This window comes from Diceros bicornis, chromosome 21 (genome assembly GCF_020826845.1).
Source record: "Diceros bicornis minor isolate mBicDic1 chromosome 21, mDicBic1.mat.cur, whole genome shotgun sequence".
Taxonomy (NCBI): Eukaryota; Metazoa; Chordata; class Mammalia; order Perissodactyla; family Rhinocerotidae; genus Diceros; species Diceros bicornis.
The window spans coordinates 36,334,590-36,362,371 of record NC_080760.1 but is presented as its reverse complement, the minus strand read 5'-3'; the positions used below and the strand labels follow the sequence as shown (position 1 = coordinate 36,362,371).

Genomic DNA, 27,782 nt, shown 5'->3' with positions numbered 1-27,782 from the left:
TCAAATGAGTGATTAACAAAATATACGTGAAAGATTAAAAAATTGATTTTATTGTATGATATTTTTATCAGCTAGTTACCAGGACACATTCTCACAATAAATATTTCTCTCTAAAATAAGGAAGAGTATTTCTATCATTCTCTTATGTTCCAGTTTTGATTGCTTGACAATCACATAAATCATAGACTAGAAACCATACATTATGTGACCTCATTTGATTCTAACAACTCAGTTAAGTGTGAGGTGATTTTCTCTCTTTGGCACCTTTTTAGATGTCTAATTAATAGTTGGCCATCTTGTCAAAACCTAAGAGTCTATTTTAAATTTTTTTTATTTAAATTCATTTTTTATCCAGATTATATAGTGGTTTATTTAGATAAATCAGTAGTTTGTGAAAATAAAAGGTTTTAAAATTTGTTTTATATGCACGATAGTTACAATTTGTCCCCCTTTGGCATAGAAGAGGTGAGGCTTCTATACTTTCATAAATTTTACATTCTAGGAAAGCTCAAGTAATTTTAATTTAACATGTTCTTAGAGACTTACATGGTCCTTTATTCAAGACACATCCAATGTGCTTTTTCCTACTTAAACTACATAGAACTTTTCCTTAAAACTGAACCCATATAAATATACAACATTTTTCTAGGAAGATGTTTTTATGCATTGTAATTTTTAAAAATTCCTTAAAAGAGATGTGGAATTTGCCACAAATTGAAATCAACCCCTAATTTGTAGAAACCATTTATTAGCTTAAATTTACCACTCTGGGATCTTTTCTTTACTAGGAATTCACATAGTATAGACTTTGCACATAACATAAACAACAGTTCTGCTGGTGACAAATTCTGTGAGTTTTCCTTCATCTGAAAATGTCTGTATTTTTTCCTTCCTTCCTAAAAGATATTTGCACTACATATAGAATTTTGGCAACCGGCAGCTGGGTTGCCAGTGCTTTTCTTTCACTTCTTTAAAGATGTTGCTTTACTTTCTTCTGGCCTCGCCTCCTTCGTTTCTGATGACAAATCTGTGGACACTAGAATCTTTGTTCCCTTATGTGTAATACGTTCTTTTTCACCCTCAGGGCAAAGCCATGAGAGGAAAAAGAAAATGCAAAACCCATCCCCATGCTGGTTGCTTCTCCAAGTTTTAATCCCTTCCATAATCCATCTGTAGTTTTACTTTTCAGAACCCTTGGATAGTTTTTGTTTTGTTTGGGTTTTTGAATTTAGTTCTGAGTTCATGGTTGTAATTAGTGGGAGAGAAGGATTGTAAGGGGTTTACACCATTCTAGTAGAACTGGAACTCCTTTTCATTTTTTTTAAAGCATTTATCACTATCCAGAATAATCTCCTTTATTTATGTGCATGTTCTTGTCTCCCTACATTATTAGCAATAAAAAAATAACAAGCACTAATAATAGAGGGTTTATTATGTGCTGCTTTACATGTATTAACCTATTTAATCTTTGCAGCAATCTAATAAGTGAGTGCAATTTTTTTAAGCCAAATGAGTGTGAAAAGTGCTTCCACTCTTCTTATTTAGCAGGCTTCCATTTTACTGCACTTCTTTCAGAATAGGTGCAGTGTTCCAGAATACTTTGCTTTGATGAGTTAGTACAACGTTTTCCTCCATTTTTTAATAAAGAAGAAAATGTAGGCATAGAAGGGTAAAGTAACTTGCCTATGATCAGATAATTGTAAGTGATGGATTAGGGATACAGGCCTAGGGTGACTAGCTCCTGTGTCGTGGCCCTAACCACTCTACTAGAGTGCCTCTTGTTTCCTCTTGTAGTGGCTTAAGTAAATGTACTTAAGTCGTATGTAGTTCTCAAATGTTCTGCTTTAAAAAGTTATATCCTAAAAAAGTATTTTAAGTAATCTTTGCAGTTTTGTTGGTTATCATGCTGTGTGAAATTCTGTAAATCTAAGTATGTCATATCTGATTGTCTTATAAAACACCGTCATAAATGAATTTGTATTCCTAACCAAGAGGAGTGTGATACTTTTTTTTGACTAGAAACACCAAAGGTGCTATTTAATCAAATATGTGACCAAACATATATTATGCATTTGGAGTTATATATCACGAATATTCTGAAGTGTATTCTAAATCAGTTAAACCAGGCAGTATAGTAATATAATAACCATTCACAACAGATTATATTTAGTGTTATTATAGTTGAAGAGTATTGATCAAAGTACTCATGTTACTGAGTGATTCCTGGTTCATTTAAAACAGATTAGAAGGTGACTGAGTGCCTTTATTATACTAATGGAATTAGAAAGGGCTTTCTGTAATTATTTTTAAGGAGACTTTTAAAGAAACTTAGAGCCGCTTGATGCATTTTTGAGTTCCTACTCTGGGAATGGATTTTCCTGCCCTTTCTTTTCATTCCAGATTTCCCTGTGGCAGGAATATGCATTAAACACCAAGGGTCTTTTTTATGCTTTACTAAAGTTGTGATTTTTCCTCAAAAGTAGCCGCACAACATATGTTAACTTGTGTTCCCCCAAAAATAATGTGGATATACACTTACACGTTACTATTTGAGGATATATCATGGTTTAGGTATACTAGTTACTTAACATAAATCATTCACCGTTTCATTGTTCTGCACATTAGATCTGACATCAAGTCCAGTTACTTTTTATTACCATGGAATGCATGTGACCAGGAAAAAATATGTATTTTTGGATTAGCAAAAAACTTGTTGTCTAAGAAATAGATGATCTTTTAGTTCAAGGCTGTCTAATAGAACTTTCCAAAATGATGAAAAAGCTCTATATCTGAGCTGTCTAATTCAGTAGCTCCTGGCCACATGTGGCTCTTGAGTACTTACACTGGCTAGTGTTACTGAGGAACTAAATTTTTAATTTTAAATTTCAGTAGTCTCATGTGGCTAGTGACTACTGTAATGGACTATGCCATTTTAGTTGTTTGCCATTTCATAAAGTTCTAGTATTGAATATTATATGCATTAGGATTAGAATTAAAATATTTGACACACCATGCAATGCAATCCTTTGAAAATGGGATTTCTCATTACTGGTAATCTGCTTTCACGAGAAAAAAACTTGTTTCTCCTTTTGGAGAAGGAACCTGCTTAGAATATGCTTTCTTTCTACCCAAAATAGCTAAGTCAACAATATAATCTTCCTTTGGAATGTAGTAATTGGAATTTATTCCAGAGATGTGATGGTGAATCTGCAGAGACTTGACTGAAACAGATGTACCTGGATTGCACCGTAAATAAGTAGACACAAAAACAGCTTGCTTTGGTTTTTGTTTCCCTAGCAGTAAAACTTAAAATATGTTTATAGTATAAAAATGTACATTTTGTAATTGGAACTATTATTAGCTTTTGGTTAAATGTAAGTTTATTAGCTTTTCTATGAGAGACGAAAAGCTTTTCAGCAACACTTAACAATTGTCAAACTAAGCTTTGAACCCAGTGGTGATTGACAAGATTATTTTACTCTTAATTAAAAGCTGCCATTGTTGTGATTTCATTTAAATTATTTTAAATCACTTAGAAAAGTTATATTCTCTCAGGTCTAATTTCAGCATACCTTAGATTTTCTTATGCTAGGTGTTTAGTCATTTTTAAAACAATGGTATACACAATGGAATACTACTCAGCTATAAGAAACGATGAAATCCAGCCATTTGTGACAGCATGGATGGACATTTCGGGTATTATGCAAAGTGAAATAAGTCAGAGGGAGAAGGTCAAATACCGTGTGATTTCCTTCATTAAGTAGTAGATAATAACAACAATAAACAAACACATAGAGACAGAGATTGGATTGGTGGTTACCAGAGGGGAAGGGGGGACAGGGGAGGGCGAAAGGGAAAATTTGGCACATGTGTGTGGTGATGGGTTGTAATTAGTATTTGGGTGGTGAACATGATGTAATCTATGCAGAAATAGAAGTATAATGATGTACACCTGCAATTTATACAATGTTATAAACCAACGTTACTGCAATAAATAACAAATTTAAAAAAAATAAAATAAAACAATGGTAGACAAGAAAGAAAGAAACTGATATTAATGAGAAAACTATAAATAATTTTTTATAACTAAAAGCCATTTTCTCATATGAGACGTATTGCCTATACACATCACTTCTTAAATTAGTGGATATAATTGGTGTATTAGTGTTTTTTACATCTCATGGATACATAAATTAGGATATAATATGTATATTTTGTGTTTCTTGATGGTACAAAGTAGAAATATGTTTGCCATGTGCCAGTGGTGATTGTAGGGTATGCACTTAGAATTCATTTCTCAAAGAACAAGCAATAGCACTATCCTTTCTTCACAATTCGGTTACCTGAGATTGTAGCTTGCACATGGTCAACTTATTTTAATACTGTCAATAATTATTTCCATAATCATTGCGGTTTTGCCAACATATTACAAAGCCACAATAATCATGGAAATTATAATGCTGTCACTCTAATGGAAATTTTTTAATATGTAGGGTAAAAATAAAACTTGCTTCATTTTAAACTTTTTTTATTTTCATTTTTACAAAGTTCTGTAGGAGTGCTTTAGGAAAAACCAGGTATGTGGAAATTTTCAACTTGAATTGCTTCACATTATCCACAAAGTGATGAAACAAAACCAAAAAAGAAATGTATTTTTTATTCCTTACTCGTTAAATCAGTAATGCTTTATTTTAAGCAAAACCCTCACCTTTGTAGAGAAACAGAGTGTGGAAAGTTTCAGCATCAGGAAATGCTTGAAAACAGATGTTTATAATGAAAACTCGTGTTCCTGGTGTTTAATGCTCTTTACAGCGTGTGCTATTAGGAGTGTGCCTGCTGGAGAGAGAAAGGGTGGTAAAGTAGGATTAGGTTTGTTGAGTTAAATAGGTAACCCATGCAGCACTGTAAAAAGAAAACAGGCTTCCACATGCTGGGAACGTTTGTACCGGAAAAGGGACTTGGTGAGCATCTGTCCAGTCTTTAGTTCTAGAAGAGAGTAAACATTTAAGCTTAGCACATGTCTTCTGATACAAAAGCTATTATTAATCCTAAAAATCTACAGATTTTAATCTACAGTTAAATTAATACCCAGGAAAAATATTTTCACCTATGCCTTTATAAAATGTGCTTCAGTTCAGAGACTTAATTAAAGACAATGGAGAAGAAGTTTTACTTTTTCCAAACCCATGAGGAGCTGGGATCTGGACATCTTCAAGATTTTCCAGAATTTTGTACTAGTCTGGTCATGTGGCATTTTCCTACGAGATTTAACTTAATTTGCTGCTCTTCACAGTCAGAAGCTATTAGCTGGACTGGGAGAGCAAGGTTACATTCCAACTGTCCCATCATTTCAACCAGCTCAGCATTGGCTTCAACCACAGACCTCAGTATTTCCACGGCTGAATTTTGCTCAAATTAGGCATTCTAAACTGTTCTAAACCATTCTTTTGGTATGAACAGATTAGGACTGGTTATTAAAATAAGAAGCAATCTCTATTTATACAATCAAAACCAAATCATTTATAGTCCTAGCCAATAGAAGTTATGACTTATAAGTGATAATTGAATGTAACAAATATTCCTATTCGTTTTAAGTGAAGAAACAATAATTTTATGTTCAGGGCCGTCCCAGTGGCGCAAGTGGTTTAAGCCCGCGCTCCGCTGCAGCGGCCCAGGGTTCGCCGGTTTGGATCCCAGGCGCGCACCATCGCACTGGTTGTCAAGCCATGCTGTGGCGGCGTCCCATATAAAGCGGAGGAAGATGGGCATGGATGTTAGCCCAGGGCCAGTCTTCCTCAGCAAAAAAAGAGGAGGATTGGCAGATGTCAGCACAGGGCCGATCTTCCTCACAAAAAAAAAAAATAATAATAATTTTATTTAAAAAAATTTTTAACAATCTTATGAGTTTAGTTTTTCAAAAAAGCACTGGTGAGCTTTTTCTGATCAAGCTCGTGGTACAATGCCTGGAGAAATGTGTATAAAAGGCACCATTACTCTGCCTCACTATTCCTCTACAGCTAACGTCTTGAGTTCAAGGAATATGTGATGTCGCCAGATTTCCTAGAATGGTTTATTCTAAATAATTCCCCCCATATAATGGAAATGATTTAAAATTCAATCAAACTGTCCTTTTATTGTTCTTAAGATTACTCCACCATCCAAATTTTATTGTAGTCTTTTAACTGTTTTGTTGGAGTATACATTATACTGAGAAACATTATTTAGGAGTAAAAACACATAAGACCTAAGGGAGATTTATTGCACTTAAGTTATACCCAATTTCATGGATTTACAACTGAAATTTGAGGGCATTTTCCCCATGGATAATAAATTATCTTAATGGGACAAATAATATGAAGTGTCTCTAGTTGGACTGTGACATAAACCATGTGTTTTATAGGTTTATATTTCATTTTATTCATAAATCAAATGGATTTTACCCACTAGTTTACAATAAAAACTAAAATCTCCCAAAAGATTCTTCCTGAGGGATAAATTCTTTTATAGAAATGTCCCCATTTTTAAGATAATATAAACATGTTGGCCTCTCTCCTTTCTGTTTTCTGATTTGAGTCTCTGCATTTTTGAGATGTACTTGTTTAATTTTAATGAGTGGCAATATTTTGTTTGTTTCATTTAATGTGTGGCAGGCAGCGTTTTGCACAGGGACATCTATGGTAAAGGATTTGCCATAGAAAATTGAGAATTATGTGAGATATAGTGTGATTTTAACTTTTTGAGCAATCACAAGAATACTTTTCTATAACTCAGGCCTTTTTGTAAGTTCTGTTTCCTCATTCAAAAAAGTGATAATATTATTTTTTAAAACTATATTGTTTAAAGGCAGTTTTCTGCTGGTGACAAATATTAAGTGCAAAATTAATTATTGCTATTGAACATTTAATAGCTATGAAAGTTTAGGACAATTTAGAAAATGAATTAGAAAAAGTGTTATGTTGGCTAATTCTTCGAAGATTCATTAATTTCCCAAGTATACCTTGAGCACATATATGAAAGCTTAAAACTTTTAGCTTTCACTTCAAAGGTCAAAATGTGTGTGTGTGTCTCCCTCTGTTAGAAAATGCACTCTCTCAAGACAAGATTTTATCTTGCTCACTGCTGTGTTCCCTGTGCCCACAGCTGGACCTGACACTCAGTAATCTTTGTTGAATGAATGAATGGAATTTTATTTCCCTGAAGGAAGAATTGACTTTCACTTCATGAAGTGTGATAAATTCATATTTTGGTGTTTGCTACTTACTTAAAACTTGGTTAATAACTAGAGCTAAAACAGAAATTTTTTGTAACAGTCTGTGGTTTAGTATAACTCTGATATATCCAATTTGGGATGCTTTGTATTACATATATAAAGAAAAGATCATGGTAATTTTGTTAATATATAACTATATTTATGTTTCTGTCAAAGGGTAAATTTCTATGAAAAAAAACAAATTAATAGATATTAGCTTTCTATAACAGCATTTGAAATGTCGCTTCAAAGATTTCCTGAGATTATTGTAGAATGCTGTTGTTATTTACAAATGTTAAATTTATATGATATTATCTTTTACTTTAAAACTTCATAATTTGTTATTTGCAATGAAAAGTGAAAAAGAACTGAGGCTAATATAGACTATAAATTCAACCATTATTCCTCTGACAAAAGATTAAGCCTTTCATTAAAGTTAATTAAAGTTTCAAACAGCATTAAACATCCATAGTATAAAAAGCAATATGCTAGATGCCAGGTTTCTTGTTTTTAAAAATTATTTAGTCTAGTGAGGAGATTACGTAGATCTAAACATAAAGTAGGATAAATGTGTAGGCAACATAATCTGAGAATTCAATTCTGATTAATATAGTGTTGCCATATATGGATTAACAAGTTTTAAAGAACCTAAATACGGTGACATTTACTCATTAAAGCTACATGAACTACAACTTAATCTTTCTTTGATGATAGATACTAAAAATTTCAGTATCCAGTACACATTAACTTAATTAAAAATTAGTTATTATTGTATCAGAAAAGCATAAAACTGCATGTTAATAAAGTCCTCTGGTGGGGAAAGAGCCAGGAAGGATGTTACATATCAACTGGAATCATTTCTAGCTAAGGAGGAAGTATGTTACCTTCTGTTAGGCACGGCATAGTGTTAGCAATTTCTTACTGAAGATGCCTCTTTTGCTTCTTCAACATCCTCAAATAGTCATCTCCTGACTTATGAAGAGCTCTGTCTAAGGCCTGAGGTGAACGCTTGCTAGGGTTCAGCGTGTGGTCCATAGACCAGCATTGCGTCACATGGGAGCTTGTTAGAAATGCAGAATCATGAGCCCCTCTACAGACCAAATGAATCAGAATCTGCTTTTTACAAGAGCCCAAGTGATTTGTTTACCTACTGAAGTTTGAGAAGCACTCAGGTAAATAGCCCTCCCCTTTCATTTCTTATGTTATCGTAGATTTCCTTCTTTTAGTGGAAGGGAGTAAGAATACAAATGGGGTGTATGTGTGTCTGCTTTCGTTTGTGTGTGGAAAGAGAGAAACAGAACCACATGTAGTATAAAAACCTCACTTTTCCCCACAGGGGTACCTCGTGAAGCAGTGTAATATCGTTAATTGTCTCCAGTGTGAGTTGATGTTTCTAGCTATGCGAGCATCTGAAGTATCTAGGCCCTTGGCCGTGATACTGTTTTCTCCCTTTGGAAGCAAATTAACCATCTGCAAAAGATCCTGATTACTTGTCAATAGCAAAAGGAAAGGAGGGGTTTGCAAACAAAGTGCCATTTTCAAGGCAGTCACTATACTCTAATGACAGATACCTTAACAAGCATCCAGTACATGCTGGGCACAGTGCTAATTACTGGAAGTGTAAGATCAATTATATTGGGACCCTGCTTTCAAAAAAACTGACAGCCTAATAGGAGTCATGTAGAATAAAATGGTGCTTGCAAGCACTGGAGTCAGAGGTCTGCACTAGATCCCTACTATCCATTTCCTAGCTGTGTATTCTTAGACAAGTTACTCAGCTCCTCTGAGCCTCCGTTTTGTCACTTGTAAAATGGGGTTGATACCCGTGTCTTTCTCAAAAATGAAGATAAAATGAAGATAATGCATGTGAAGTAGTTACTATACTTTGTGCCATCTAATAAACACTCAGCACATATTATTTACATAAATAACAAAATCTATTTACATAAGTAAGGGCAAGTTTAATTTCAGAAACGCTGTAAGAGAAGTATGCATGAAGTTCTCTGGTCCTCTCAGAGAAAGGAGCCCTGCCTAAGTTAGAAAGGAAGAGTTGTGGAGGGCTTCCCAGAGATGTGATTTTTGAGGTGGATTTTGAAGAATCAGTCAAGTTCAACCAGGCAGAGAAAAGATAAGAGATATTCCAAGCAAAAAAAATCTCAAGTACCTAAGTCCAGAGGTGTGAAAGTTTTTATCTGAGCAATAGCAAGTAGCGTAGTGGGACTAGAACGTAGAGGGATAGGGTGTAGAAAGAATGACTCAGAAACTCAGAAAGGTTAGCTGGGGCCATGTCATGGAAGGTTTTATATGTATATATATGTATATGTTGTTTTTTTTTTTTGAGGAAGAGTGGCCCTGAGCTAACATCTGTTGCCAATCTTCCTCTTTTTTCTTTTTTCTCCCCAAAGCCCCAGATGCATAGTTGTGTATCATAGTTGTAGAGTTGTAGCTCTTCTATGTGGGACGCCGCCTCAGCATGGCTTGATGAGTGGTGAGTAGGTCTGTGCCCAGGATCCGAACCAGCGAACCCTGGGCCGCCAAAGCAGAGCACTCGAACTCAACTACTACACCACCGGGCCAGCCCCGGGAAGGTTATATATTAAATTCCAGCGTGTTTGAACTTTGACAAAGCAGTGGAGGGCTATTGAAGATTTTTAAACAGGACCGCTTGCTATGTGGAAGTGGGATGAAAAGAAGGAATCTATGTTAGAGACTCTCAGATGTCTTCCCCTGGGCCTCATTTCTCCTAAACTTCAAATCCTAATTGCTAGCTGCCTGCCATGTGCAGATTTCATCATACTCGAAACCAAGATTCTTTCCTTCAGAATCTGTTCTTGTGCCTGTGTTCCCTATATTGAAAAAGTAAACTAGCATTGCCATTCACTGAGTTCTTCAAGCTGAAAATTAGTAGTCATCCTTGGATTGTCATTTTCCAGTAGCTCCTTCCTCTGTCATCTCCCTGGCCTTTTCCCTCTTCCCTCTCTCTTCCTACCCTCTCTCCCCCAAACATGTTACTTTTCTGCTTCTCAATCCTGAACCTGGCCTTTCTTCTCACTCATCACTGCGACAGCCCTAAGAGACCACTCATCTCCTTCCTCACTTCCTCAAAAAATCTTCCTGAAGCAAATTTGGGCTCTATTAGCCCCCTATAGCCTTCAGGTCACTGTCTACGTGCCTTGCATGACAGATACATGCTTCATACACATTTCCAATTTTACTTCTAAATTCCATTAAAAGGTGCATTTGTTATCTCATTGTTACTTAATAAATTAACCTTTGGTGTGGAAAGAACTAGACTGTGACTAAGCACATTTTATTTATTGAGTGGAGTTGCAGAGATTTCTTGTTGGGACATTAGCTTAGATTTCTTTCCAATGGCATCACCACCACCCTTTTGTAATTATAGGAACCAGCTGGTCATGAGAATAAATTGTTTCTTAAAATGTACTGGTGTTTCTTGACTGGGAACTGCTTTGATTGCATTGAGTCACATACCAGAGATTAAAAGCATACACTTTGGAGCCGCTTTCAGCTATTTTTTTTTTTTCACAATTTGATGTGACAGTTTTCACATCAAATTGTCATTTCCCAGACTTTGGATACAGTTTTTACATTTGGAAAGAGATTTCAAAAACAGTGACAAAATTCTGCAGTTTCTCTTCTTGTTGTTATAGGATGGCTGATATGGTGAAGCATATTTGGCTGGTTTCCCAGACAAGTGCCTGTGTCCCTCAGAGTTAAATAATAACTTTAAATTGTAATATAGTTCATTTACTCAGCCACTAGACTGTTGGTCTTCATAGCTGGGCTGTCTGGTATCTTGTGAGCATTTTGTTTAAGAAAACAGGCTGTAAATGTAGAAAGGGACTAGATAAGTTGTTTCAGGGCCAACAACTTTTTTTTCGTGTGTGAGGAATATTAGCCCTGAGCTAACATCCGTTGCCAGTCCTCTTTTTACTGAGGAAGATTGGCCCTGAGCTAACATCCACGCTCATCTTCCTCTACTTTATATGTGAGACACCTGCTGCAGCATGGCTTCAGAAGCGGCACGTAGGTCTGTGCCTGGGATCCGAACCTGCGAATCTCGGGCCACCCAAGTGGAGTGCACGAACCTGACCACTATACCACCAGGCCGGCCCCAAGTTCGTCTACTTTTTAAAGGAACTCAAACTATCGAATATTTTTATAGCTATTTCAAAAATATCTGTTTAGCTGCTTATTACTAACTTCCTTCTGAAAATTCCATATGAGTTCCACACTTACACTATGTAAAAGATAACAAGACACTTTTTAAAATTTTTTGCATTTTATTATTTCCTACTCTTCATTTTCTCCACTGGTATGATTTGACATTTCCCTGAAAATATTCTTTGTTTTAATTTACTACTGGAAGCAACTTTCAGGTATGATTAATCCTATAAATATATAAATGAGGAAAATACCAGTTATATGTGTATAATTAAATATCAAAGAGCTGGTGTTTATACATTTATTTTCTATGTGTATCATAATGAAAATTAAATTTAGCATATGCTAAAATAAATGGGGAAATTACTCATTCAAAATTTGCCTTTATTGGGCTGGCCCCGTGGCTTAGCGGTTAAGTGCGCGCGCTCCCCTACTGGCGGCCCGGGTTCAGATACCGGGCGCGCACCGACGCACCGCTTCTCAGGCCATGCTGAGGCGGCGTCCCACATACAGCAACTAGAAGGATGTGCAGCTATGACATACAACTATCTACTGGGGCTTTGGGGGAAAAAAAAAAAGGAGGAGGATTGGCAATAGATGTTAGCTCAGAGCCAGTCTTCCTCAGCAAAAAGAGGAGGATTAGCATGGATGTTAGCTCAGGGCTGATCTTCCTCACAAAAAAAAAACAAAACCAAAATTTGCCTTTATTAGGTAAATCCATCTCGTATGGATTTTACAGGTCACAGTAATCCTTTCTATGAAAAGGACTTGATGGAAAAATGCTCTAGGGGCCAGCTCCATGGCCCAGTGATTAAGTTCGGCACACTCTGCTTCAGCGGCCTGGGTTCAGTTCCCAGGCTCGTTCCTTCACCACTCATCTGCAGCCATGCTGTGGCGGCGACCCACGTACAAAATAGAGGAAGGTTAGCATAGATGTTAGCTCAGGGCGAATCTTCCCCAGCAAATAAATTAATCAATTAAATAAAAGATTTTTTAAAAATGCTCTAAAATAGAACAGAAATTGAATTCAAATTTTTTAACTTACTGAATACATTCATGCATAGGTACAAGGTGGCCTATATTTATTATACTCTCAAAAGAACTTGAGAATTGTCACTTAACCATTCTACTTTGTAATGGTTTGGCTTTAGTGGTTTTCACCAAAAATTTAGATATAATGTTTGCAGATATTTCTTGATAAACAGTTGCTTTCATTTTACATTGGAAAAATAATCTTCCTTCATCAGGGAGGGGAAAATGAAATAATGATTCATGAAGAAATAAATGTTGATTTTTGTCTTTCAGACCTGAAGATTATCGGCTATAAGAGAATGAAAATTACAGAAAATAACAACAAAGTGATTGAAACTTCTTCCTGATGAATTTCTCCTAACCTACAGGGCAGAGTGAACCAAGGACTGCATTTTGACAAAGTTGTTATGAGTACTGGAAGTTTGTGGAGAAAGGTCAGGAAAGGATATTCCTTCAACAGGAAATTGCAGTAAAATATTTTATAGAATTGTTTTATTATGTAATCTGATTTGAATGTTATAAATGATGATAAGAATAAAATGGCTTACTTGGTTGACTATTCGATTTTGCATTTAATGAAAAAAAACCCTACGTAGCATCGCAGTTTAAGTTGCCAGCACGTACCCATCCGTGCAGATTTCTTCAAGTTCTGGATCACTGTTCTTGCCACCTGGGAAAACAAGGCCCACCTTCACTTTTCCTTTCAGTGACTATTTTATCTAACCTCCCATTCATCTGAGTTCATCCCTCCAGCTCAGGAGGGTAAGATTTGCCCTGAGGTATTTACAAACTGCTGTCATCTTTTTCCACGTAGCCTCTTTGGTCTCCCTGATACCAAAATAACAAAATAATGCCTGTCTACTGCCTAGAAATCTCACTGCCCTGCCTGTGATGCTGTTTGCAGACCTCTGCTCTATATCTCCATATCTCTCTTATTGGTTCCTATTAAATTCTGTGCTGGGCACTTAGATTGGGCTGTGGGGATAACTATCCCTAGCAAAATCTCTTCTCTAGAAGTTAAGATGCTGAGCTACTGTATTTGGGCATTTTTATGGTAGTTTTTTTTTTTTTTCTTCTCTTGCCCTAGCCAACTGGGAGTGAGTTTCTTACCACCTTTCCCATTCATTCAGCAAACATGTATTGAGTGCCTGCTCTATGCCAGGCACAGTGCTAGGCGTCGGGGAAACAGAAGTCACACGTCTTCCCCCAACACAGGCCACACCAAAAACAGTCTATTGCAGGGTAGAAAGGAGCTGATAGAGACTTGTAAATAACCACACCTGGGCGTTGGAGGTCACACCTGGGCGTTGGAGGTGCTGATGTAACAATGTGTGACCTATGATGTAAGTGTGTTTAGGGGGCAAGAGTAACTGGCCTTAAATAGGAAGCATTGCTAGTAAGCACCTGCTAATGTGCCAAACACAACTGCTTTATTTAATTCATTTAATCCATACATCAACCCTATAACGTACATAGTTATCTTCCTCATTGAAAAATGGGCACGCTGAGGCAGCAGTAAGTAACTTGGCCAAGGTCACAGAACTGAGTGGTAAAATCTGGATTTGACCAGGCAGCCTGGTTCAAAAGCCCATGGACTTAGCCACTGCTAGATGGGAAGGAATATTTATACTTATGTATCACAAATTCTGTAATAAAGCAAGCATAACCTGGTACAGGTCAACAGCTACCATTCACAACGAAATGGTAATTACATTTTAAACTGTTAGACCAAAAAGAAGCTCCACCGCTTACTTTCGATGTGATAATCTTAGATGTGAGCCAATATAAAATAAGCCCCCAGCTCCTGATGCAGCAGCGTTAATAGGGAGGCATTTTTATCTGGTATATCCAAAGCACCTAGAACGATGCCTGGCACATATTTCTTGGTTGCTGAAAGGCTCACTGAAGAAAGCCCTTGTTTCCAACAAAACTGCAGGATTTGAACAGGTGAGATCATAGTGACATGCTGTATAAGAATATTGAGCCCAGTCATCATAATATTAAAGATTCGATAAGAATATTGAGACTAATCGCCAGCAACCTCACTCTCACTTGCTGTGTGAGAGCCCCCTTGGCAGGGGAGGAGCTGCCTGATCCTACAGACCCACGTAGACCTACACGGGGGCTATGTTGGTGGACTGAATTGCTCCTCCTCGCAGTTGGGAGCTCACTCCATTTTGATTCAGAGAGAACCAGAGCACAGAGGCTTTTGCACCAAGTAAGTGGCCTTCAGAAGCAGAAACTCTTAGACCGTCCACCGCGTGCCCATTTGCCATTGCTTGAGAGTTTAACAGCCTGACCTGTCCATATCCTGAGAGAACACAACCACAAGTAGCCAAATAAAAATCACAGCTCTCTGTGTGGGACTCAGTAACCTGAGGGGGACCACTAGAATTGCAGCTCCTATTGAAGTAAAATGAATAGAAGAAGCAGAACTTCAAAAAAATAAGAAGTCTTACAGAAAAAGAAGGAAACCCTAATTATTACAAGAAGTTTATGGCAAGGACAAGATTGATATATATCTTCTGGTGCTATGTGTGCCTGTAATGTGCAAATTAGTGCAGATAAATAAATTCACCAAAACCAAAATCATATTTGTTCATATGCAACTTTTCACCAGGTGACTGCTTTATGCTATTGGGTATGTTAAAAACAAGACAACAGGCCCAAAATGGAGTCAATTATGCTAAGCCTCATGTCACCAAATCAAGACTTAATTACGGTTTCAGCTCTCCCAGAAATGGAATCTTAAATTAGTCAGTCGGAATCGCATGATCGGCACTAGTTCGATAATCTGCCCAGTGAGACCCCTGCCGTCCCCTAAAGGAAAGTAACCCCCTTTTTTTGCCTAGTATAACTTCCTTGTTCCTGCTTCCTTCTGCCTTATACAAGTTTTTCATTTTGAACAGCTCCTTGGAGCTCCTATCTATCTGCTAGGTTAGATGCTGCCCAATTTGAATCAATTTTTGCTCAAATAAACTTAAAATTGTTAACATGCCTCAATTTACCTTTTAACAGGTAACACCAGGTAAATGTGAAAAACACCATCCAGCTGAGCATAATGACCTGGGGAAGAATATACAAAACACCTTATCTCTCTTACCCCATTTTACCCATTGCATTGCCTGCTGTATTCCAACTTTGTAGACTTTCTCAGTAAAACATGAGTAAGTGTCTTGATTATATGTCGCGAAGGAAAAAGGAAAAGCCTTAAGTATTTCGAAGTTGGGAAACAAGAGAAAACGTGACATTGCAATAGCCACTTGGCCAAAGTAATCACATTGATGAACAAGGACACAACACTGAAAACAGAAGAAACAAGAGCTTAATATTAACTTCCCAATAATCACCTGCTTTCTGAGGAACTGAAAACTGAAAAGCACTCATTTGCAGTGGGCTGAAGATAACTGCAAATCTCATGTGGCATCAGTGCATGATGTCATCTGATCTCATTTGGGGCCATACAAATAGCTTCTTTATGAGAAAGGGCAATTAACAAAACAATAAAAGTGAGATTTCTGTTCTAAGCCATTTGAGAAGAACAAAAACAGGACAATAAGCCACAGCCATCTACCTCTGGTATCATTTTGTTCGAAAAACTGTAATCTTCCACCTGTTCTCCATAGTTCAAAAACCACAACTCTTCACTATAAACACCTCCACCAAACAAACTTCATGTCTTGTCAAAATAGTTCTGTATTTGCTATTATGTTTCTTTATTGGAATGTTTAGAATTGTAGTTTTCTTGTATCTCTTACCAGACTGTACAAGTTTTGAGTTTTCTGCCCCAACTCCATTTTTTCCTATGAACCCTGTTACTTTTGGAGCACAAAATTCCATCATGCAGGGATTATTTTCTTAGGAAAGCATATGCCACATTATAGGACAGATGGCTGTACTCACTGTAATTACTGGTTTAGCACATCTTTCTGCCAGGCTGACTCTTCCTCCAGGTTTCTAAGAGGTCACACTGTCCCAATCCCCCTAGAGGTGGCCACCTGGGAGATATTGTGCCAAAAAGTCTGGTGCCATCACCTTGGCATGCCTGGGTTGGAGTAGGGAGCACCTCACTGTAAGCCTCCTGAGTGGGCATAGTGATGCTGTTGCCAAGCATGTCCTCATCTCCAGGCATGGGGTATCTCTGGTGTTCAGTCAGGACCTAGCAGGTGGGCCAAGATAATTCTAAAGCAGATCTTTACAGATCTGCTCAGACTGCCATCTTTTCCCTTCTTATCCTAATTCCTACTCTAAATTTACAAAGTGAATACTAAGAACTATGATTGGTGAGAGTGGTAAATAATATGTCTTGGTTTAGACAAACTGAGTCATGTGTTGGCCCAGAGGCTAGGGTTGTGGTAATGAATCAACGCCGCCATCTTTACAAGAGATTAAAGGAGCAGAATTTTGTTTTACCTTTCAAGTTTAACCTAGATGACGGAAGTTAAAAAAAAATGCATGTAAGTTGCAGTTATCAGATTCTTACTGTCGTTCCTTCCTCTCCTTTATTGCTAATTCCCTCCAAGCCAGACCTAGACACTGTCACTATGCCCGTGCCCCATCTTGTTTCTAGGCTGCAGTTGACTGATTTGTTTTCCTACCTTCTCCTGGAAAAGGGGGTTAGTTCCACATGCAGCCAAGAACAACATTAAACGTCCAGCTGTCTCCTGGCTGAAAATTCCTGCGTAGTAGCAAGTTCTGAGGCTGTAAAGCCTAAAAGTCCCAGGAGGGATTCTGCTGCCAATCTCCACAATGCTGAGTTTGAATTGGCTAGGACCCTATTTAAGAAGGTATGATCTTTCCAAAACAGACATTAAGGCTCCATTTCAACTTAAACAGGGCTCTTGCAGAGAAATGGTATTTCTCTCTCTTTGCCCAAAAAATCTAAAATAAGAGAGTTGAGTAGTTTTGCAGCATCACTACTACTCAAGGCTTTGCCTTGGAAGAATGTAAATCTAAGATCGGCTACCCGTAAAAGAAACGGTCACTCCACCTGAGGGCCAATTTTTATTAGGGTGGCTGCCAGGAAGGCTGAGGATACATTTTCCACATGAAGATGGCATAAACAGGACGTCTGAAGGAGACACACATTTGTATCAGTGCCACTTGGTCCGCGAAAAACTCTTTGATTTCAAACAAATCTTTGTTTCAAGGCTTAACTTTGCACTTATTGCCTTCACTTTTCAATTCCAAAGTTAATACCTATTAAAACCTTGCAAACAGTGGCTGCTAGAAGACTGTTCTGTTGCTAGTGGACACCTGTGCTTTATAGGTTGATGTTATGGCGCTCCAACTTGTCAACCTGCATTAAATTGTTTAGAATCAACACTTTGAAATTATGATACCATCTGGCATCTTCTTTAGCAATCTCAAAACTAAAAACTGTTTTTGACATTTAGAGGAAATTCTGAGTATAAAGCATCTTTTACTTTTTGGCAAATTCACAAAGTCCAAATAAAATATTTTTATAACTTGGTAGAAAAGTATTACCCAGGTATTTTATTATTACACACTGTTACCAGTACGGTGTATATGCAGAGCCAGTAAATTATGGAGAAATGTGAATATGTATATTCTTCAGAAAATTGTATCTAGAAGTCTAAATTTTGGAAGCAGTGATTAATTAGCCAACTCTCCAATCTATGTTAACAAGGGATCAGCTGCTATATTTCATGCATTCATTCAACCAATAGTTCCAGAGACTATTCTAGATGCTTGAGATACATATGCGGATAGAGGTTGCCTGCTATCGTGGTGTGCTATTGTGATTTATAATAAGAAATATATATATATATTTGATCTTTGTCCCTGTTTCTGGCACAGAGCTCCTATAATCCTTGAAATGTCCTAAGTGGTGAGAGCGATAAAGGTCTTTTTTGTTGTGGGTCCAGGTCTAGTCCACATGTCTCTGACAATCCTTGTCCGCAGCTACCTGAGGCATGTTCTCATGGTGAAAGGCAGAAACACAAGAGAGCAAGCCTAACTACGTAAGCAGATTTCAAATGTCTGCTTGCCATGTGTGCACTAACATCCCGTGTAGGCCAGTATAAGGCCAAGTCAAGGGCTTGGGAGGTATTCTGCTCCCACAGTGGTGACGGAAGGGGGCAGGGAAGACTGGGTATTTTTTATATATAATTTACTCAAAGAGCAATGGAGAGAAAAGGTTGGATTCTATGTTTTTAAGGTAGAGCTGGTAGGATTTTTGACAGATTGAATAGAGTAGGAAAGAAAGAGTACTAAAAGATGACTCCAGGTTGATCACTTTCATCCTTTAAGGAATCCTTTGGGCACTCACCTCATCCTAAGAGGGTGAAATAAGGAAGAAAAGAAAACAAATCTATTGAGACCTAAGGGAGTAAAAAAAAATGTTTTTTCTTGACCCTGTTTCTCTGAGCAGTCACCCCGCTATGTTTTTGTTCATTTTTGCATAAGACTCATCCAAAGAGTAGAATATACTTGCCATCTCCATTTTTTTAAGCCTCTCTTTTTCTTTTCAATTCTCTCAAGCTTTTGCCCTCACCATTCCAACAAAATTCCTTTCTTGAAGGTCTCAAATGACCTTCACACTTTCCATTTATCTCAGAGTAAAAGCCAACATTTGTACAATGGCCCACAGGCCAATATATAATCTGGCCCCCAGTCGTCTCTCTAATCTCATCTCCTACAATTCTCCTTCTGCTTGGCCCTGCTAGCTCCTTGCTTTCCTGGAAGACCTCAAGTGCCTTCCCTTCACAGGGCCTGTGCTCTGAGCATTCCCACTGCCCGGAATGCTCTTCCTCTATTATCGCCTCATGGGCAGTAATTACGCCCTCGCCTCCTTCCAGTCTTTGCTCAAAAGTCTCTACTACTCTGACCACCTTATTTAAAACTGTAGCCCTCTCCTTCTCACCCCCAGCACTCCCCATCCTCTTGCCTTTATGTTCCTGTAATACATTCTTTGTATGCGCTGTATCATTTACTTACTTAAGTTTATTGTTTATTTTCCATCATTCCCACTAGAATACAAGCTCAACGAGAGAGATTTTTGTGTGTCATGCTTGCTAATGTATTTCAAGTGCCTAAAACACGCCAGGGATATACAGCTGTTGCTCCATAAACACATTCCCAAAGTTCAAATGTACATGATAACTTGGGCAATCACAAGTCTCCTAATTAGTCTCTTGGACTCCAATTTCTACCCTCTTGTTACAGATCCCTTCCGCTCACCTGTGACTTTAGCCAGAGTTATGGTGGCAGTTTTGAGAGTTCAGACTCAACTCTGCTGTTAGTGTCCTATCTCACACATATTCGAGGAACTTCTGCTTTCTGTCTCCGAGTCCTCTCATGCAAGGTTAACTTCTAAGCAGAGTACTCTCTCTTTTTCTCAAGGTTAGACGTTAACACCCTGAAGGGCAAGGCTCAACTGGTGGGAGACAGGAGACAGAGGAGGAAAGCTTCAGCCTCCCATCCTCTAGGGGACAATCCTAAGAAGCATTTTTGCCCGGAGGCAAAAATTTTTTGTCACGGAGGAACTGAGTCCCCACTGCCTACTGCAGAGACCCTGATTATACACCTTCATATTGGCTTTTCCTTGTTTCCTGTCTCATTTGCTCTGCTCGCTCACTGCTGTTTCTTTGGATCACCTGCCAAATAAATTACCTGCACCAAAATCTTCGTCCATGTCTACTTCCAAAAGAACCCAAGCTAACACATGCTCTAGACCATCTTCACATTGACGCTAAGGAGATGTTTCTAACATAAAGTTCTCTTCATATCACCCCCAAACCAAAATACTGTGATAATTCTCCATCACCTGGCCTAAACTCCACACACCTGAGCAATGCCTGTAAGTCACTCTCAGATTTTAGTAATCCCACCTCTCCATCCCCATCTCCACCTGCTCCTATTGTTGGACTTTACATTCCAGTCCCTCTTACACATTGATAATTCCCAAACCACTATGCCCTCATCCCTCCATGCCCTGGAATACTTCTCTCCAGTTATCCTCTACCAACTCTATTTCCCCCGTGTCTCATACATCTCGGTTCTTTCCAGGCATTCTTAGGTATTTCTTCTCCCTTGCTATCTCTATTCCCTCTACAGACATCCATTATGACTATTCCCTTGTTGTGTTATAATTGCTTGTCTCTCCATTGATGAGTTAAGCTTATGGAGAGCAGAGACTGTGTCTTTTCTTTTGTGTATCCCCATCACTTAGCACAGTGTCTGGCCTTGGAAACCTCTAAAAAAGTGCCTGGCACATAGTAGACCCATAGTCTACAATAAACGTTTGTCACATGAGTGACGGCAGTTATATTGGCTATGGTAATGCTAGCTAGTATAACACACACACACACATTTCTGGGCTGTTACTCAATAAAAGTTTATTTCTTGTTCATGTAACAATACAATGTAAATGTTCCTGATCAGTCTCTGGCCTTCCACAAAGTCATTCGGGTACCTAAACACCTTCTATCTCATGAGTCCACCCTCCTATAAGACCTTGGAGTCTTCTGCATTCAGGTAGCAAATGGGAAAGAAGCAGGTGGACAAGACACACGTACTTAACTCTCCTAACTCAGAAGTCACACACATATTTCACTGGTGGAGAACATGCCGTGGAGCCCTACTGAGGGGGTCTGAAAATCAGAATCTAATTTACACTCAAGAAGAGAATACAGGGGGCTGGCCCGGTGGCGCAGCGGTTAAGTGCGTGCACTCCACTTTGGCGGCCCAGGGTTCACAGGTTCGGATCCCGGGTGCGCGCCGACGCACCGCTTGTCAAGCCATGTTGTGGCGGCATCCCATATAAAGTAGAGGAAGATGGGCACGGGTGTTAGTGCAGGGCCGGTCTTCCTCAGCAAAAAGAGGAGGATTGGCATCGGATGTTAGCTCAGGGCTGAGCTTCCTCACAAAAAAAAAAAAGAAGAGAATATAGTTTGTATGAAGCTAGCCAGTCTCTAACACAGCAGCCAATAAGAAATTATCTGGGGGCTGGCCCCGTGGCTTAGCTGTTAAGTGCGCGCACTCCACTGCTGGCAGCCCCGGTTCGGATCCCAGGCGTGCACCGACGCACCGCTTGTCCGGCCATGCTGAGGCGGCGTCCCACATGCAGCAACTAGAAGGATGTGCAACTATGACATACAACTATCTACTGGGGCTTTGGGGAGAAAAAGGGAAAAAAAGAAAAAGGAGGAGGATTGGCAATAGATGGTAGCTCAGAGCCGGTCTTCCTCAGCAAAAGGAGGAGGATTGGCATGGATGTTAGCTCAGGGCTGATTTTCCTCACACACACACACACACACACACACACACACACACACACACACACACACAAGAAATTATCTGTGAACCAGATAGGAGTGTCTCTTTGGTAATACCAGAATTAGGGAGATGAGAAATCCAGACGAATCACTTAAGGAAAGAAGGCATGGACACCAACTCCGTGCTAATATAAGTCCCTAATGAGTAACAAAGCAGGTAATTGCTTCTAAACACACCTGATTTTGCTGCAGTCAGTTTCTGCTTTGATAGGCATAAAAAAAAACAAAAAAAAACGAGTAAATGTGAAGGTTTGGAAATGTTGTCCAAGCCACAATCTTCAGGTAACCACAAATGTCATTGTTCAGCTGTCTAGAAATATGACAGCAGAAACCATTAGCCTACTTCCACATGGCCAAGCAGCTGGGAAAACAGGCTACTGGGTTAATAGTCACTTGGGTCACTCCCATCCTTGAAAGCTCTCTTTAGCCATGCAGGTACAGATCCAATTCCTTCGGAAAGCACTCTGGAGATGGACTGGTAGATATTTCCTCAAAGCTGTAGAACATGGGCAGACTGGTATTGCTCCCTGCACAATCAGCTTTTGAATTCTACTCATTCTTCTGGCCTCTGTTGCTCACAGTTGCAAAAGGTGTGGCTGCCTCTTGGTTTGATAAAACATGCTCCCACTTGAGAATGGAATCAGAGATAGAACCTGTTGGCAACACTCCAAGAACATGAGCAGGCAGCCGGTGATAATGGAGATTTAGTGAGCAAGGATTCTACTTGTCGTGTCCAAATCTGATAACTGGGATGTTTGTAAAAAGAACTCTATTTGTGAAGTTCAAGCCTTTCAGCCTCCAAACTTGCCAGTTCATGGACATAAGCATATACATGAGAAAGAACAGGTAAAGTTAAAACGTGAATTTTCTAATAACCAAATTGTCTTCAATACATCTATTCAATAACACACTCAAATAATGATTTCTCATAGTGAAAGCTGAGCTGGTTAACAATTTTGCGACATGATACAGTTTTATCAAGATTCAATAAATTTGGGCCAGGTGACAGGACAGTGAAAAATGGAGATAAATGTGTTCAGTAATTACTTCTCTTTTCTGTCTCACTTGGTTAGTTTTGCTTTGTTACCATACAAAATTCATTTCAGATCTGAAAAAAAAGATATTTTTACTTCTCTGGATTTCATTATGAAACTTCTTTTAAGTTAGATTAATAAAGTTGAATTTCACTACCTCGGTCATGGATATTTTTTAATCAATAAAATAAAATGCAATTAGACATTCTAGAAAAAACAAACAGCAAAATATGGTTACTCATGCCAGCATATGTTTTTTATTAGCAAGATACAGAGAAAAACATCATTACTAACATTTATGCATTTAAAAATGCTTCCAAAACAAGCAAATCATTCCACCACCCCTGGGAATGCATTTAGCCTACTGCCCCTTTTATTCTGCTTTTAAAATAATCATTGCCTACCATCTTTCTAAACATCAGTGACTCATTTTTCTTCACTCGTCCCATATTATTAATTATGATGATATATTGAAAAGGTAATAACTGTAGAATATTTTGTAAAGTAGAACATGACTCTGAAATCTTGTGATTCTCCTGTAAAGTATTAAGCTTCTGAGAGCACACGTTTGTTGCACAGTATTTTTTCAAACAATATAGAAATGTTAAAAATTAACATATAAGAGAGCCAGCCCCGATGGCCTTGTGGTTAAAGTTCTGCGCACTCTGCTTTGGTGGCCCGGGTTCAGTTCCTGAGTGTGGAACCACACCACTCATCTGCTAGTGGCCATGCTGTGGCGGTGGCTCACATGAAAAAAAATATTAACATATAAGAGAAATTAACACACTTTATTTTTAAAAGTGAAAGTTACCCACAATACCCAGGAGGTAACCATGGTTGTGTCTGGAGTTTATTCATCCCATTTTTTCAATATGGATAGATGAACAGAATAATAGATAAATGTTGTACATACTGTTCTGCAACTTGCTTTTTTCGTGTAATAAGAGATTTGAATATCTTGTGTGAGTCATATTTCTTATCAAATTATTCAATCTGATAAATAATGTAAAACTATTGCAAGTATATTCATGTAGCTAATTTTTGTTAATGATAAAGATATTCTAAAGAGTATAGACTAACCGGACTTTGTGGCAAAAGAATTCTCTGAACTCTGAGCTTGTCTAGCACAAATGAGCCCTTTATATCAGTGTTTCCAATGCCACATCAAATCAGAAGGAAAAGTTACTATTTTTTTAAAACCTAAGATTTTGGTTCATACCTTGGAAACCCCCATTCTGCATTTGAACAGCCTTTCTTGTTCGGGCCAAACCCAAAGAGAATAAGTCCTGCCTAGCTCTCATAGGCTAAATTAGTCATCCAAAATCATTCCACCCTGTCTTATCCTTCTTATCTGCTACTAATACTGCATTTACTCTAGAGAAAGCAGAAAAACCTCGAAACCCACCAGTCATCAGGTTCTGCCCATTGTCCTTACTCATCAGTTCTCGAAGCTGGCTCCTCCTCCTATTCCTCCCTGCACTGTTGTGGTCCAGGCCCTCATGATCTGAACTATTGCAACAGGCAGCATGCTGCTTATAGGAAAGTGTTCCTGCGCTATGGGAGGAAACCAATCAGAGTGAGAATCCCTTCTCCGCCTCTTCTCTGTGTGTGTAACCTTGGACATGCTACTTACCTTACCTGTATGATCATTTGTAAAAAGGGAATATTTATCTTAACTTATGAAAATAAACTTAGTATGAAGTGTCCAGAACTGAACCTAGTACATGAGAAGTCTTCATTAAATGTCCTTTTCCTTTCCTGATCTTTCCCCACACCAGTCTATCTTGTACATTATATCAAAATTGTGCCTCCAAGTAATAAGCCCAATCAAGTTACTCATCTGCTTAAAGACACTCACTGACTTCCCATTGCCTTCAGGCCGAAATCTGAACATTTTTGCATGGGATAGATTTTCTACAGTCTAGTCCAAATTACCTTACCTGCTTCAACTTAGAGCAGGAAATTAGGAAGCTCCTTTGCCACTGTATTCATCTTTTCTTCTCCAACACCCCAGTACATGGCTGAACCCATGGCAGACAATAATTAAAAGTTTGATAGATGGATGGATGGATGCACAGAGAGATGGAAGAATACATGAACACAAGAATGAATAAATTTATAAGAAGACAAGATTTAAATACTTCTTCCTCAGATTCTGAAATACTCAATAGATCTGAATTAGCAAGCTTCTATAGAAGCTGATCATTTGTTCCTAGGCATTATTCTTGTCTCCCAAATGTTCTGGTTTGTATCTAGAGGAAATTCTTCCCACTGTAGACAGAGTATGCAATTTGACTCAGATTATAAATGAAACTGTGCTAGGATGAGATGATTCTACAAACATTTATTGAGTAGCTGTCAAGTGCTAAGCACATTGTGGGCAGTCTGAGACCTCTTAAAGAATGCACACAAGTAATATGGGAGCACAGAGGTTAAAGAACTAACTAGAAAAGGGTGTCATGGTTGTTGAGGTTGTCCAGGTGGTTGTGGTGGGGATCAGGGAAGGCTTCACACAAGAAGAGGAGTCCAAACTGAGTTCTTTTTTTTTTTTGTGAGGAAGATCAGCCCTGAGCTAACATCCATGCTAATCCTCCTCTTTTTGCTGAGGAAGACCAGCTCTGAGCTAACATCTATTGCCAATCCTCCTCCTTTTTTTTTTCCCCCAAAGCCCCAGTAGATAGTTGTATGTCATAGTTGCACATCCTTCTAGTTGCTGTATGTGGGACGCGGCCTCAGCATGGCCAGAGAAGTGGTGCATCGGTGTGCGCCCGGGATCTGAACCCAGGCCCCCAGTAGCGGAGCGCGCGCACTCAACCACTAAGCCACGGGGCCAGCCCCCCAAACTGAGTTCTGAAGGTTGAGTATGAATATAAGTAGGTCATTTAAACTGGGGTGGAACAGAGAAGAAGGGTTTTCCAAGTGGAAGAAAAAGCATGTCAAACAGAGAAACAAGAGACAGCATGCATCAAAGGTTTTGCAACTCGTTCACTTTGGCTGTAGTTTAGAGAATATTTGGCTGAGAAACACATTTCAAAATAAAATAGGGAAAACTAGGTTGGAGAATTTGTGGAAACAAAAGTGAAAGAGGGATAGAAGGTAGGAGGCTCTCCAGGTGATCTCGTTCATTCCTGTAGTCGTTAAATACTACCTACGTGTGGACGACTCCTAAATTTATACCTCTAGACCTCACGACTCTCCCAAGCTCCAACTCACCTATTTAATACCTCACACCCAGTTATGTCCTCAACTGAACTCTTCAACCTCCCTGCCCCAAAGCTGTAATTCCCAGAAATATAAATGTATCTCCACCCAGTTGCTTATGCCAGACACCTGAGTTAATCTAGATACGTTCCTCTCCGCGTCTCCACTTGTTAATTAACAACTCCTGTCAATTCCACTAGCTTAGTTCCATTCTACACCACCTCCACCACTTGACTATTACAATGGTGTAACTAATATTTTCTCATCCACTATGATCCCCTCCAACCCATTCTCCACTGTGCAAACAGAATGATCTCAAAATAGTGTTTCTCAAGCCGTAGCCCATTGATCACCTGAGGTGCTTGGTAAAAAAAATGCAAAGTTCCCAGCCCACAACACTGAAACAGAATCTTTGGGGATGCCTCAGAATCCAGGTATCTGTACTTAATAAGGCCCATCTCCACCCACTTTTGCCATTAACGTTCAAGAATCACCAATATGTGAGGCAGAATAGCCTAGAGGTTAAGAGTAGATACCTTGAGCCAAATGCCTAGAATTGAATTCTAGCTGTGTGTCCTTGGACAAGTAACTCAACTTTTCTGTGCTTCTGTCTCCTCACTAGGACAATTAGGATAATAGTGAATTATCCTAATTGGGTTGCTGTGATGATCAAAAGAGTTAAACCATAAGTGGTAGCTTTTATTGCTTCTTACCAACATTTCTGGTTCTCTTCTGCTTCCTAGCAAATAGGAAGATTGTACTTCTCTACCCCTATGAAGTTAAATGGTCTCATGTGATTTACTCAGGCCAATGAAATGTGGATTGTTGTTGCCACAGCATAGCCTAGCCCAACCTAACTGGTACAACTTTAAAGCCCTTGCAGTAGGCGTGGCTTAGAGTAACTGCTCAATGACAGCTTCAGAAGAGAAGTTCAGCAACGTGGCTCCAAGAAGGAGCAAATTTCCCTTCACTAACTAAAAACATACACCAGATCATGTCACTCCCTTGCTGAAACCCCTCAATTGCTTCTCACGGAATTTAAAATAAAATCTAAATCACCAACTTGGTGCACTCAGTCTAACTTGCTTTGGTCTCCAGGCTCATCTCGCTCACTCTTCCATTCACTCTCCTGCCATACTGGCCTTCTTTTAGTTCCTCGAACATGACAAGCACCTTCTGACAAAAGAACTTTGTACTTGACAAGATCCGGGCTTGAATTTTCCTCCCATGCCTTTTCTCATCCTCATGTCTCAACTTAAATGTCAGCCCCTCAGAGAAGCCTTTTCTGTCCACCCAGTTGAAAGTAGATACTTCTTTACACCCTTTTCATATTCCTGTCTCAGCACTTTTCCTACGTCTTTCATCAAAATTTGACATTAATTCTGCTTCTTTGTTCATTCATTTCCTGTCTTTCTCCAGCGCAGTAGAGGAAGTGCCATGAAGACAAGCCCATCTCTCTCTTGTTCATGGTTTTATCCTCAGAACTAAAATAGTTCCTGATACACAGCAGGATTAGTTATGGAAAGATGGGGTGAGGCAGAGGAGGTAGAAAAGAAAGAGGGAGAGAGAGTTGTCCTGGAATTAAATTGAAGTCCTTCTCAATACAAAATACTACCCTAAAATGATTATTTCAAAAAGAAATTGAGAGTTTCTAACAAAAGTGATGAAAACTCTGAAGGTAATGTCTTTTTTATGAAATGATGCTTTATTACTTTCAGAAATGGCATAAACTATAAATTAAGATATAAGTATATTCCTGCCAAAATAGGAAAGTCAATAAAA

General features: G+C 38.6%; 1 protein-coding gene across 2 annotated transcripts in view; it reads left to right on the top strand.

Moving 5' to 3' along the window:
• The window catches only part of MRPL13 (mitochondrial ribosomal protein L13), a 41,411-nt gene extending 28,383 nt beyond the window's left edge, over positions 1-13,028 (top strand). For both annotated transcript variants that reach the window (XM_058564868.1, XM_058564869.1), the window contains one exon: positions 12,740-13,028. In XM_058564868.1, the coding sequence (XP_058420851.1) occupies positions 12,740-12,761 (22 nt within the window). In that variant the 3' untranslated portion in view covers positions 12,762-13,028. The remainder of the gene's footprint in view (positions 1-12,739) is intronic.
• Positions 13,029-27,782: the final 14,754 nt, after the last annotated feature.